This window comes from Salvia hispanica, chromosome 2, assembly GCF_029641045.1.
Source record: "Salvia hispanica isolate PSC_SH4W2 chromosome 2, Shi_PSC_v1, whole genome shotgun sequence".
Lineage (NCBI taxonomy): Eukaryota > Viridiplantae > Streptophyta > Magnoliopsida > Lamiales > Lamiaceae > Salvia > Salvia hispanica.
This window is the reverse complement of record NC_142693.1, coordinates 7,459,974-7,474,086: the sequence shown is the minus strand read 5'-3', so window position 1 is coordinate 7,474,086 and position 14,113 is coordinate 7,459,974. Positions and strand designations below refer to the sequence as shown.

The window sequence follows — 14,113 nt, the reverse complement described above, 5'->3', positions numbered from 1 at the left end:
CATGTGTATATAATTAAAATCTTAGTGTTATCAGCCACCTAAATAGTCATAGTCGTTCGCATCCAGTTATTTTATTAATAAATAATTCTTAAAAGTCTAAGTTATAAAATTAAGTATATGCATATATAGTTAATTTTTTTAAAGCTAACATCACACACAATAAACATAGTCATTCGCAACGTTTGTAGTCTTTGCTATATTGTTCATATAATTAAGAATTGACGTAATTATATGGGTTTCGTGCGCACAACTCATGTTGTAGACTGGGGCAATGACGGATCCAGAAAATATTTAGTATGGGATTGGACAAATGAGCAATAAACCCTATATTAATTTTATGTGCTGAGCGACGATCCTTCCAATCGGCACGTCGGATCACTAAGATCAACTTTCTTCCCTACTTGACGTTGTCGATGTAAAATCGTCAAAGAAACAAGATTATTTTAACAATTTTTCATACAAGAATTAATACTTTAAGTTGTTTTGTGCATAAATTAGATAATTTGTGATAACTTTTTGTAAAATCGGTGAATGTATAGTTTGACCATTTGTGAAATTATATCGTCTGCACTTGTAAAAATAGTGTATACTTCATTAGGTAATGTTCCTTGAAAAAATGATTCACAATAAAATTATTTAAAAACAAAACATATAATGCTATATTGCTGCTAGCCATTCAATGATTCACAAAGTAACATTAAAAAAAGGTACAAATCAAATACATAAAAGATTACATAAAAGATGACATGCACGGTAGTTCTAAAATTAAGAGCATTTGATGATATGGATAAGAAAGGAGATAAAACCACCAATACTCTCTCAATCTCTCACACTGTAACATACATACCTATACACCATATATGATTTCTTGAGAGACATGTGAATAAATTCATTACTACTCTCGTTTACAAAAATCACAAAACAACGATCAAATGTACAATTTGTATGAAATATATCAAAGAGAAAGATTGTCCTTTTTGGGACAGAGGGTCGTACGATGGGGTCGACGGTTGATCGAACGCCTGAATACAATTAAAAATTTCCGGTATTCATAGACCCACGCGCGGGGTCGGCCGACCCCGCGCGACCCCTCCTCCATCAGTCATTGGACTGGGGGCTGGGGCGCCCATTTTCTCCTTTTTAACTTTTGTATTTTTTTTCCTGTAAATTTATATATGACATTAATTTAAATTATAAAGAATCTTTGTTTTTGTTTTCATATGTTTATTTTTGTTATAAGTAGTATTCTTATAATTTTGTAAACTTTAATGTTAACAAGTGGGAAATTTGTATTTTATATCTTGTTCTTTTCGTAAATTTATAATAAAATATTTTTGTTTATTTTTGTTATTTTCATAAGTTTCAGTAAAAATTAATTTAAGATTATTAAATAATACTCCCTCCGTCCCATGCTACTTGCACATTTGATTTTTGGATTGTCCCAAACTATTCGCATTGTTTCTATTTTAGATAAACGATGGTATTTAATTAAGATATTAGAGTTAGTTCGTGTTTCCTTTATCAAGTGTTGCCTTATTTCACTTAAAATTTTAATTTTAATTTAATTATACTAATTACTCATGTTTAAATTTACACTGTCAAAGTGAAAGTGCGAGTAGCATGGGACTGGGACGTAGGAAGTACTAATATTTATTCCATTTTAGAGTTGCTTGAGTGCAATCTAAAATTGAGAAACAATTGCAGCCTCATATAATTCCACGCGCGGTAAATAAGAACACCAAGGAGAGACGAATTAAAATTGGTAAGCAAACCATCTGTTGGAATACTATTTCCATATTTTTTTGTTGTAATGATCTTCCATATTTTCAAATTTGTATATATAGTCCATGTAATTTAATAGTAATTTAACTTTACAAATATAACAAAAGGGTAAGTAAGTAAGTAAGTAAAGAAATAATAATATTACAAATAATAAGAAAATTACGGTAAGTAATATGAAAATTACGGAGAAGGCATAATAGTAGTTAATTAATATTGGTATTATTTCCTTATATAATAGCATTGAAAGATTCAATGGTTTGATTATTTCCTTATATAATCAACCTTCCCTTGACGGGATTGGGTTATTATAACTGTATAAATAGAATAGGAGCTTTAAATCATAGTCTCATTATTATTGTCTTGTTCTAATTAATTAAGCCTTGTGAGAATGTATGAAGAAGCTCTAATCTCAGAATACCTGGTGATAACGGGTGGTAGTAGTAGTAGTCATGCTCCCCTTCTCAAAACACTACTCGACTAGCTACTTCTGTATTCACTATTATTTTTATTTTATTTCTTAATTTAATCCCTTCATTGTTTTGTTTTACGAAACACAACTAAATCCACAAAACACAAACCCTCTAGATTTTTATTGATTCATCAAAACTAGCAAGAACGCCAACCCTAATTCTCAATTTCATTGACAAAACAAAGTCATCTATTTCTTTACGTTAATTAGCATATGTGATTCACCAAATAAACTCGATTCAGTTAATTCTCAGTTAGTCGTTCATAAAACCATGAATTTATAATTATAATTCAATTCATGAATAATACCTTGAATTGATGAATCAATTCATCAATTTTTTACAGCACACAAAATAAAACTCAATTCCCAACTAAAAATTCTTTACATTACTTTAGAATAAATTCTTATCATCATTTTTCGGTATTTTTGCATCTCCACCATGAATTTAAATATTAAAAGGACCAACCATTCAACCAATAAAATGCGTTTCGATTCAATTCGCAATTAAGTAACCATTAATTCTTTTTAGGTGTAAGTATGCGCAAACCTTCAACCATGAATCGAAATATCAATTCATTTGTCCGAAACATTCTAGGTACGCGTGATTCTAAATCCTCAAATCAGCCAAATTATTCTCGATAATTTCATAATCACAACGCCACAAAGAGAACTTTGAATTTGAGAATTCTACCACAAACCCTAATATTAAAAAATAAAAACTAATTCTTTAAATTCGAAAGCATAATTTGAAGAATAGATCATTCCAATACAAATATAGTTATTACAGAATTATCAATGGATTGGGTACCCCGAAAACCCGAGCTTTTAGGGTTATGGTTGAACTTTTATAACCTGAAAAAAAAATCACAACTCGATTAGCCAGCACCAATTGACACGCAACCAGAGTATGGTTGGCCCAAAACCTGCTGGGCCGATCCAATTGATATCCCTAAGTTGTTAGATTAAGAGAGAATATAGTATGAGTGAGAAAAGAGGAGTGAGAAAAAGTAGGATAGAAGATAAAATAAGAGAGAGTAGAGTTTTACATTTTTGCCTTATGAGTATGCAATAACATAATTCATATTAACTCCGTCCAAAAAAAATAGACCAGTTTTAACGTTTTGGGCCATCCACCAAAATTAAACCAATTTCTAAATATGAAAGTTTAAACATTTAAATATTACTACTAATAATGTGGATCCCATAGTCTACTTTTTTCCCCTCTCTTACTTTTTTTCACATATCTCTTATTTTAAGAATTGACCATTAAAACTCGTGTCATGTATAACTATATATACACTAAAAAAAAAAAAATCGTTAAGGACATTTTTTAATTCAATTAAAGATGCTGATTTATATTTTTAAAAATACCAACAACGCTTCAAAAAACGTTATTATTGTTAGTGTTCCAACTAAAAGTAACCATCCTAATAAACAAAATATTTGTCCTTCATTTAGGAATACTTTCTTTTATGTCTTAAATTGTTACTATTGTTTTAAATTTTCCAAGGCAATTAAGTGCGTCTCAATTATTGTGTCCTTAAATATAAGTCTTTCGTAGGCATTAAGAACAAGTAAATTTCATGTAAATTTCATGTTCATCAAATCTTCTCGCTCATAATATTTATTTGGAGAACTCGTCACATGATGTCTTCTAGCATTAATTCCTCTCCCGATCAAGCTTTCTCAAAGCATTAGAGAATGAGGACTTCTTAGCCGGCTTGTGATGGCGACGTCTCTTCAATTTCATTCGTCTCTTCACTTTCATTCTTGATACTTTGATGATCCCTCTTTTGAGCAACTTTGTACTTTGTCATTTGCTTCATTAAATGATCGTTTCACTTCGATCTCGTTTCCTTCCCTTGCATCAAGTTTTTCCTTCCCTCTTCAGAGCTCTTACCAACAATATATCCAATTCCAAATTTTATCTAGTACTTTAAGCAACTCTCTGGAAGTTTTGAGGATGTAAAACTCTCTAAATTTCCCGTGTGGGACAACAAAATTGTTTGAACTACCAAAACCACAGATGTACAACGAAGAGCCATCTGCACGCCAAAATAATTAACTAATAATCATGAAAACTAAACATAGACCAGCATGAGCAACAATATTCAGTTCCCTTTTCAATCTTGCTATATGTTCAATAAATTAACAATAAATAAATTCAGTTCCCTTTTCCACTCTGGCATCACACTGCAAGATGCTTCCTAAAAGTAACGCCACTTGTCTCATGTGAAAATAGAGACTGATAATCATGAAAGAGCGTAGCCTATACCAAGAAGTTCGAAGATAACATGTATGAATCAAGATAGTGAAAGTTATCAACAGTAACCAACTTCTTCGTTTTCATTCTAAACCAATTCATTAAGACACATAGTATTCTCACAAAACAAGGATAGCAAAAGTCCATAGTCATTATTAATGTGTTCTCAATTCGAGAGGCTAAAAAAAGGTTCCCCTATTTTCAAACACGTACAAGATTTCAGATGCAATCATAGATCCAAGGTGATTACATAGAGTCAGAGGGACAGATGAAGCAAGGTCAATGAAATGAGGTCCTTCTATTGCAAAAGTATAAGGATAAAACTGTGCTTCACATAATAGGCATGTGGAATATTGATGGCATTATTATAATGTTTTGCATGTGTTCCTGTATTGTTCTGCCCTTGTTTTAATCAAGAAATTGAATAACACAAACAAGCACAAAAACAGCAATATTTCCAGTGGCAATCTGATGCTTATCGTGGGTTTATGCTTCTTAATTTAATTTTGTTTTGCGATCAATGCAGTGGTGCCTCATTTGATCATAAATGTTGTTAAGAAATTAGTTTTAATATTAGAGATATTTTCTAAATTAATACAATCATAAGTCATTAGCAATATTAGGTGGCATGACAGATTCTTCTGTGAAATTCATGTATATGTATTAGCCATTACCATTAAGAACGAAAGTTAAATGAGCGAGAGGTATATGAAATAAAATGCATTTATAAATGAAATTTCTAAAATTAATAGATTGAAGTGCGATAGAGTATAGGATAAAAAAGAAATCACTATCGATCTTCTTCTTGCAAAAAGGTTGAAACTGGTGAATTTGAAGCTCCTAATTAAATTCAAATTTCACAAATTCAATTTAAATTTCCAAGATTTCAACACAACTGAATTAGCATTTTCCGGCCATATTTACAATTCATATAACTACGGCTCATGTATACAAAGTTAATCCATCATCAGTAAGCTAACAACCCCAGCAATCGATCTATGGAAGTTAGAACACAACATTACTACAAGATTGGATGGCACCTTGAGCTTCCCTGCATCGTCGCGTATCTCAGTGTTTGATGGTGAGCTCAGCCCTAAGATGAAGTATGCCGTTGATGAAATGCAAACTGTCCTCGGCGATGAAATTAGTCCAGGGAATGCTGAAAAGATTCCGGTATCCCACGGCCTTTCCACCGGTGAATGTGTAGTTACCCTTGTACTTGCTCAGGTACTCTTCTGTGGGTTTCGACCTAGCAGCAAATTCGTAGTCGACACCAAATGAAACTGAACCCTTCTCTTGCATCCCAAGGAACAAACCAAAGCAGTGGAACGAGCTCTGCTGATCCATGTTGCAATGTGCGGATAGGAAGAACCCTTGCCCGCCCAAGTGGAACGCTTGGGAATATACTCGTCCTGATGGGAACAGGTTTGCACATTCTGCCTGCTTGAGATCCAAGTAGACCACGCACTGCTGGCGTGGCAGTTCAAACTCGATTACTTTCACAGGCCTGTATTTATAGGAACGCTCCACAAAGCGTCGGCTAGTGGAGGTGGATTCCTCTGAGGCATGATTCCGTTGGCGATGGGGTGCCTCAGCCTTGAAAAATAAGGCATCAATCACCACTTTAGTTGCAAAATCACGATCGAAATCATTGCATGTTAGAAGCTTCTTCAATTTGCGGCCAGTCATGTAGGGGTAACGAATATAGCCACCCAATTGAGAACAAAGGATGTCGCGACGCTCCTCCAGCTTTTGATAATGAAACCGGGACCACTTCAGCGCCAAGTCATAAACAGCATCCTCTGATGCCACCTGAAGGTCATCACTACACAAGATTGCCTCAATCCCAGCCAGAGGTAAATTCATAATCTCTTCTTGATACCTATCAAAAAGGTCAAGCCTTAATAAAATGTTACTATTACTGCAAAATGAAACCATAATACATTACATTTGTTATCAATAATCATTAAAATATGGATTGATACTTACTTCGATACGTCTTTATACCGGGCAGCTAAGAAATGTTTCGCTGCATCCGTCAATGGTTGAACTGCATCACCCATAAGGACGCTAGAAGGAAGGTCTAGAAAAACTAATGCAGATTCGGGAGTCATGGGCAGGTTTCTTAGTTGATGGCTGCAGTATCTTATGCACGAGATGACCTCAAACTTATCAGCAGCCATAAGCACATCAAGTAAAGCAGGAGCTGTATTGATGCTTAATGTATTACTATACATGAAATTCAGGAGCTCCATGAAGGCAGCTTCCTCTGTTCCATTGAGAAGAGAGTTAGTTAGCTTTGACAACAGTCATTGCTACCTGATAACAAAGTAAATATTTCTTGGAAATCATGATTGCTATCTTCTTATATAAGGTACTACAATTTATGTGTTCAAAACCAACAATGTGTTCCAAGATATTCTCATTGAAAAGAAGCTGCACCAAAGATTGAGAGGCATTTTTACATTTTATGACCTAATAATGCAAAACCAAAAACTCTATGAGAGTTAACTGCTCTCAGTTATTTTTCATGAATCAACTGATTACATACCAGTGGTGCTAATTCTAAGGGTTATGTCTCTCTGTTCAGATTCCATCATACCATTTGAGAATAACTGTAACAAGAAAAAGCATACAGAAATTATGACTTGAAATCTCACAAAAAGGAACACATCAACAATCAGCAAAATACAACCAGTACCTTGTAGAAAAACGGGCTCTTTGCAGCTAAGATGGGTGAACTGATATGCAGAGTTTTAACTCTTACAACTTTTAATTCATCTTCCAACAATTCCGAATCATCATTTGCAGCTTCATCTCCTAATTGAGGTACAATATAAAAGCTCCAACTTAGAGCAGAAACGACAGTATCGAAAAGTTACTCTTCACAGCCAGAATCTTCATAAAACTACCACACATTAAAAGTAAACATCGCAGAATACCTGATGGTGAATCTTCGATCATTTTAAGTGCCACTTCATCATGATTGTCATCGCCAATCCCGTCTTCAACATCAGGCTGCTGACTATCAAATGCATCACGCTCTTCCTGGCCACTGTTCACATCCAAAGCTGCAAACGAAGCAACACATTTCTGATTAACAAGACCAAAATCCAGACTACAATACACAGAATTTTTATATTTTTAAGAAACTAAGCGCAAAACAGCACCAGAAATGCATTTATGTTCACAAAAATAGCTCAATCGGTAACCAAATGTTGCAACACGCAAGTATCCAAACGAATTAAATTATAGTAATTTTAAACTCGATAACTAATCAAAATCAGCATGAATCATTACTTCAATCGAACAAACAAATCAAAACCACCAGCAACACTAAGTTTGACTTGCTCACCGAGCTGGTTTTCCACAATATCTCGGGTGCGGAGGTCGCAGAGGCGCGCCGCCCAATCAGCTATGGCGCCGCAGCCGACGGATTCATGGAGTGGATCTCCGACTATTTCGATCCGGAGCAGGCGATCGGAAAAATTGCTGTCGTTGAAGGCGAAGGCGAAGTCGGATTGGCGGGCAGTGGTGGGGTCGGATAGGTCCATGACGGGCAGCCCCAAACCCCAACCGCTCATAATTTCAAAAGCTTGGAGTGCCAAGACTGGAGAGAGAAAGCGTGTAGAGAGAGACAAAGCGAAAGTATGTTTTATATGTTTGAAAATTCTCAATCATTAACTATCTTCAAAGCGAAGAATTTGTATAAGGAGTATTTGTTTTATGCATTAATAAGTTAATAGGAATGAGATAATTAAGTCCGATCTTCTTAAACTAAATAATAAAAATTGATAAAGTATAAATAGTATGATCCGTTGAAACATTAGTAGGAGTAGTAGTTTATTGAATGCACAAGTACTATTTGTTGCAAATCAAGTCGTTGTAAGTTATGGAGAAGAAAGCAATACGTATTTAACATGATGATGATGAATGAAGTGATGACCAAATATGTCACATATTCCTAAATCATTCAAGTGTCATGGGAAATTTGGAAAGCCGATCCGAGTGCAGGCATCAACGATGATTCAACTCTAACGCTAACGCAGTTCACTTTTTAATTTTTTGATGATTCAACTTTAATGCAGTTTCACTTTTTATTTTTTAAGATAATTTTGTGTTGGTTAGAAAGATCTCAATTTCGCTATAAAAATATTAAGTGTAATTAAATACTCCTGGGCAACCAACGGGTTGTAGCACAGTTAGCAGCGCGGAGCTGTGGTGACCTTGAGGTCACGGGTTCAAACCCCACCACCTGCTGGGAGACTTTCGGCCTTAATCTGCAAACCCGGTCGAGCAGGATTAGTCGGATTCCGCCGAAGGTGAGTTCGATATACCTGTGGTCAAACCAAAAAAAAAAAATACTCCTGGGCTAGCTGTGTGACAGGTCAATCTCTTTGCTTTCCTGGGCTGGCTACTAAAGAAACAAAAGATGAGGGCCCATTTATTTAATAAAAATAGCCCAATTATGGACTCCATTCACTCCAACACATAAAAACACACTGAAATGGTGGAATAACTCTCTACTGAGAATGACTTCCAATTGATTGGTTAAACACAGAACAAAAAAAGTGAACAGATAATTGTTCATTCCAAGATTGAAGATAAACACAATAAAAATTAGATAATAAAGTTTACATTTTTACCACTAATAAACTTGTAAATTGAATCTATGAATGTAAAGAATAATGATCTTAACATGGTCATTATCAGCAAAGTTCATCAATTCAATGATGGCATTCACCTATAGAGGCATTACTACGAATTGAATCGTCGTAAACAAAGCTAAAACAAGTTCAAAACCTAAGCATTTTGGAATTGCAGAGAACATGGTGGCATCAATGGCTGCTTCATGTATAATTGGATTATGTATATATAATAAGCAGGAAAGCTAGGGTGCGATTTCGAGCCTTGGCTCGAAGCAAAAGCCGGTGAATAGCTGAAGGGGGAACCTCTTGATCACAGGGCATTTCTGAGACCACTTCCACTGCTTCTGGTCAAAGTCAAAAACAAGAAGCATAGGAGCCCCATAACTTTGAATGTATATGAGATCGCCCGTCCCACTGCTGGCAAAGACGTCGTCAAACTCACCAAAACCTTGAAAGTATTTATGGGGCATTCGGGCAATCTCTTGCCACTCTCTCCCCTTCAGAAGCCAGATCCCGATGCCCTTTATAATGCCCGGTCGATCATGTTTGCCAATGCCTCCGACCATCACAAGTTTTTCCTTCAGGTTCATCAGGCGGCCACATGTGAGAGAGCATGGAACCGGAACGAAACTCCTCATCAGTAGGCCATAAGGCGACCGGCTTCTGAGGTTATACATGATAAGGCCGTGGCGGTTGTCAGGGCCACCACCTCCGATCGAGTAAATCAAGAAGTATAATACCCCATCACATATCACACTCTCATCACCGGCTCTCCACCCTGTTAAAACCTCGGTCAGATCAGTTAGCCATTCCCGCGTTTCTGAATCATATAGATGGATGGAGAGATCCCACTGAAAGAAATTTTCAGGGACCTGCTTGGATTTGATAATCGAGACATTGTAACTGCAAGTCGCTCTGTTGACTGAGACCGCTAAAGCACTGTAGTCGGGAAATATAGGACCCGGAGGCTCATCAAGTCCTTTGCAACATTTGGTGATCGGATTGCATACATACAGCTCACTCCTGCTATCATTGTCCATAAAGCAGACTAGGCCACTCGATGAAGCAATGAACCAGTTTGATTTCTCGATGCAAGGAAGGTCAATGCCATACCACTTACGGAGAATGGGATCATACGCATAACCAATCGGGTCATCAGAGCTCGTGAACATGAAGTACCAAGGCTTTTGTAACAACGCATGAGAATTGTTCCAAAGAAACCTCTTCGATGTCACTATCTCATGCCATCTTTTGCACACGCATCCCGCCCTAAAGGTGCTAGCGATGGGGAGATAGGATATTATCCGTTCCAGAAGATCATCGGGCAGAACTACATCCATAGAAACTGCAGAAACTCCTCTGTCGGCTTCCTCATTAAGCTCCGAGAATGAGTCAAATCCCACAGGGCAGCTATCAACGTTGTCAATACAATGACTAACCCATGAGATTTCCTCCTCCATTGACGAACCTATGGAAGAAATGTTCGATAAGCAAACATACACCTTTATAACTTCCGTTAAAGAACTAATAACATGATCACCAAAATCCACATTTGCTATCAAGTAAATGTAGTTCACTGAAATTTACAGGAACTAAATCTAAGTTTATGCCAACATCCCTAACAAGACACCAAATTTGAATTAATTTGAATCGACCATTGAAATGAAAAGGTTCTTTTAACTAGAAGGATACACATACATATTCCTACTTCTACAGATTCCAAAAAGATAGGCTTTTAAACATGTTAAGCAAAGACTTAAAGAGATGCCTCAGCAGAATTGAAGATCTAAACAATGATATCTGGAACAAGAGAGATAAAAGATAGGCTTTTTTTTAACAATAAGCAACCACATATATTTGAGCAACATCATTACAAGGGTAGAAAGCTTGCAAACAAGAACATATCGCATTTCATAGGCTATAAACACAGACATGAATACCTGCCACAAAATAAAGAGGTGAACAATATTGGTTCTAAAAAAACCAAAAAAAAAAAAGAAAAGAAAAGAGGAAAATGACATTAGGAGGGGGGTTGTAGACCCTTTAGCCCTTCAGACTAAACACACCAATGAAATTGAATTATTTACTATTCATTTAGCAAACAACCACTTCAAGAATTTCCCACCAAACCTTGGAAAATTTTGCATTATTGAACCAATGTTCAGTGAAAGAGAAAATACCAAACACCCCATTTCAATACAAACAAATCATCAAATTAGAAAGAGCAACAATAGCATAAAAAAGACTGCAGCAGAGACAGATCTCAGAACAACCTCAAAATCCCATCTGCAATAAAACAAAAAAGAAAAGGATTTGTTCGCATAAAACAACCAAAGATTGTACCTTTAAGAAACGGGTCACACCGAGAACCTCAAAATCCTCCAGATTCGCCACGAAAACGCATAAAGTGAAGGTCAAGAAAAAAGAGAGATACCAAAATGTTTGAGCATCCAATAAGAAAGGAATATATAGTTGTATGTTGGCTTGAGCAATGTCAGATATATAAGCGGGCAGAGAGAGAAAGAGGAGAGAGAAGGAGTTATAGTTGATAAATTCTTGGCCAATTTACGTTCAAATCAAATAAGTAGCCGAAAGGACAGGATGAGTGAAAGAGAAGGGCGCATTTTTGGGTTGTTGTCATACACAAATCTGAGTTTCACATAGAGGGTTTAATCTTTAATGGATGAAAGTGAAACCCAATATTATAAAAATTAAATTGGAAATTGGAAATTTGAGGGCAACTTTAAATCTTTTTGGTCACGAATGATAATGGTATGAATATTATTCATTCACCCACAACTTATTTCTTACTCGAAATCGAGCTATTTTAGTGCTTTTTTGCCTCGCTTCTTCCACGTATTTCATTACTACCCTTTTCAACTACACTAACTTCATTTTGTCTCTTTATGTCTTGAGGTAATTATCAAAGAAAAATAAATAAAATTATAAAAGATACAAATAATGAAAATTGAGTTATTAGTAGTACTATTTAATTTATAATTTGAGGGCATTTAACTTCGTATATTGGTGCATAGGTTGGAGTCATGGATATGGACCTTTTGATAATGTAATGATCCATTTATTCAAACCAAACTTTTTTTTTTTCAATTGCAAGTTCCAAAGCCTTGATTTTATTGAAATTTGGATTCCATCTTTTCTCACATCAAAGTTTAAATCAGGAATTCTTTTTAGTGGATAGGAAATTTGAGAATCTATGTCTATTGTTTTCGTAATTTAATGAATAGAATCTCGCGAGCTAGTGAATTGGTAATAAATAAATACATGAAAACATAAGTCTGTTTAAATTTAAATATTAGTAAAAACATAATTGTATCTCTGATACGTAGAGATATTTTGTGATTCAATTGTTATACAAATTGAGGGATTTTATCTTTGGTTGATCTAAAATCACCTCAAATGTCACAATCCAAACACCCTAGAGTTTTGTAATGGTATTTTGCGTCTTGGCTTCTTTATGTTGTATGTTCCGATTTAAATTATATATTAGGTCGTCTTCCTATAAAAAAAAATCGAATTCCTAATAAATTATAAAATTTGAGACAACAATAAAACACAAAGAACACGAACAAATTTTTTGTTTGCTTTCCAACATTAGTTTAGTATATTCGTTGTCAACAAGAACAAGATATGCCACAATAGCCAACCAATGAATCTGTCTTTTCCTTATTGTAAAAATGGATTAAAAAAAAAAATAGATTCAATTAATTGCTAACGGTATTGAAAGATCAAATATGCATGCTTTACCTAACCTCTCCATCCATTTATTAGTGGAACAAAGTTTGTATTTATTTCTTTCTTTAATCTTATGGAGACTGGTAGGTTTGTCAAATTATTTTACTGAAAATAATTTCCCTATATAAAAAAATTGAAAAAAAAATAGTCGTAATAAAGGCTGTGACGGCTAATGTCTTTAATGAACTTTATTAGACTCAGAAAAATTAAATTGGAACATCTACCATGGATGATGTAATTTTCGAATCAGATTTGAGTTCATTTTTTCAGCATATTTATGATTTATCGTGTAAATAAACAGTGTATATATATATATATATATTATCATCTTATACTCTTTAAAATATTTTTCAATGAAAAAGTACTCCAATTCTAAGAGTTGACCATTCATCTAAAAATTGCATCAGTGAGAGAATTGATGTAAGAAAGAAAAGAAAATGTAAGAAAACATAATAATTTTGAAAACCTTAGTTATATCAATGTAGTACTAGTTCTTTTCAAGCTTGATAAAAAATTTACTTGGTTGATGAGGATATGGTAATAATCACGGTACAAAATTCTATTCTTTTTATTTTTAGATAAAATTTTTCTAAAGTGTTTTTAGGTAGTCTAAGATTTTATTCAATTCTGTATATGGTGTGTAGCATGATCCCCATTCTAGGATGTAGGAAATTAAAGTGCAATGAGAAAAATGGGAAGAAATAATGTGATAAAGTTTGTTGGTATTAAATTTGTATTCACTCGTACCACCATGAATAATTCACCCAAATATTAGACTACGAGTTCAGTGGTTTCTTTCTCACATCCAACTTTGTGTATCATTTTCATTTTTCATACTTTTTTCTCTAATTTTAACTTTACATATTTTTTAGAATTTCATTTCATCTTTGTTAGATACAAAATTAAATATTGGAATTGATGAAATTCAAAGTAGGATATATTATTTTTTTTAACTATGAATATTTTAAACTACTTTTATCGTTTATGTCTAGTAGTCATAGTTATTCTATGATATACACTAAAGAATATGGTATTTTCGAAGAGCATGAAGAACTTCCAAGTAATGGATTTAATCTTTTTTTCTAGAATGTGATGTATCGTGAGAATTAAATCTTACTATTTTACCTAGTTAATCAACATCAACTGTTACAATAATTTTGTTGGCACCAACAACCACAAGTCAATTAATGTGGCTTA

General features: G+C 34.5%; 1 protein-coding gene and 1 pseudogene across 6 annotated transcripts; both read right to left on the bottom strand.

The window, feature by feature from the left end:
• Positions 1-5,369: 5,369 nt before the first annotated feature.
• LOC125201620 (BTB/POZ domain-containing protein At2g46260-like) lies at positions 5,370-8,203 on the bottom strand. 2 transcript variants are annotated; one of them, XM_048099808.2, is made up of 6 exons: positions 7,870-8,203; positions 7,457-7,585; positions 7,216-7,334; positions 7,066-7,129; positions 6,504-6,783; positions 5,370-6,414 (listed from the first exon to the last, which is right to left on the bottom strand). In XM_048099808.2, the coding sequence occupies exons 1-6, from the start codon at positions 8,096-8,098 to the stop codon at positions 5,583-5,585; spliced, it is 1,653 nt and encodes a 550-aa protein (XP_047955765.1). In that variant the 5' UTR covers positions 8,099-8,203; the 3' UTR covers positions 5,370-5,582. The 2 variants fall into 2 exon arrangements, with proteins under 2 accessions (XP_047955765.1, XP_047955766.1); XM_048099809.2 differs by having other exon boundaries at positions 5,370-6,396; positions 7,870-8,202.
• Positions 8,204-9,079: 876 nt separating this feature from the next.
• Positions 9,080-11,811, bottom strand: LOC125201257 (F-box/kelch-repeat protein At3g61590 pseudogene; annotated as a pseudogene). Of its 4 annotated transcripts, none has more exons than XR_016134995.1 (2): positions 11,507-11,811; positions 9,080-10,631 (listed from the first exon to the last, which is right to left on the bottom strand). The product of XR_016134995.1 is annotated as an F-box/kelch-repeat protein At3g61590 pseudogene, transcript variant X1 (transcript). The 4 variants fall into 4 exon arrangements; XR_016134998.1 differs by lacking the exon at positions 11,507-11,811 and adding an exon at positions 11,294-11,392; XR_016134996.1 differs by lacking the exon at positions 11,507-11,811 and adding an exon at positions 10,862-11,263.
• Positions 11,812-14,113: the final 2,302 nt, after the last annotated feature.

Excerpts from the sequence above, each read along its gene's own strand:
- LOC125201620 (XM_048099808.2), bottom strand. The coding sequence starts at position 8,098 with ATGAGCGGTTGGGGTTTGGGGCTGCCCGTCATGGACCTATCCGACCCC. Across the intron at positions 7,130-7,215 it reads AGAGCCCGTTTTTCTACAAG|TTATTCTCAAATGGTATGAT; the intron begins GTACTGGTTGTA and ends TTCTTGTTACAG. Across the intron at positions 6,784-7,065 it reads CCTTAGAATTAGCACCACTG|AGGAAGCTGCCTTCATGGAG; the intron begins GTATGTAATCAG and ends TCAATGGAACAG.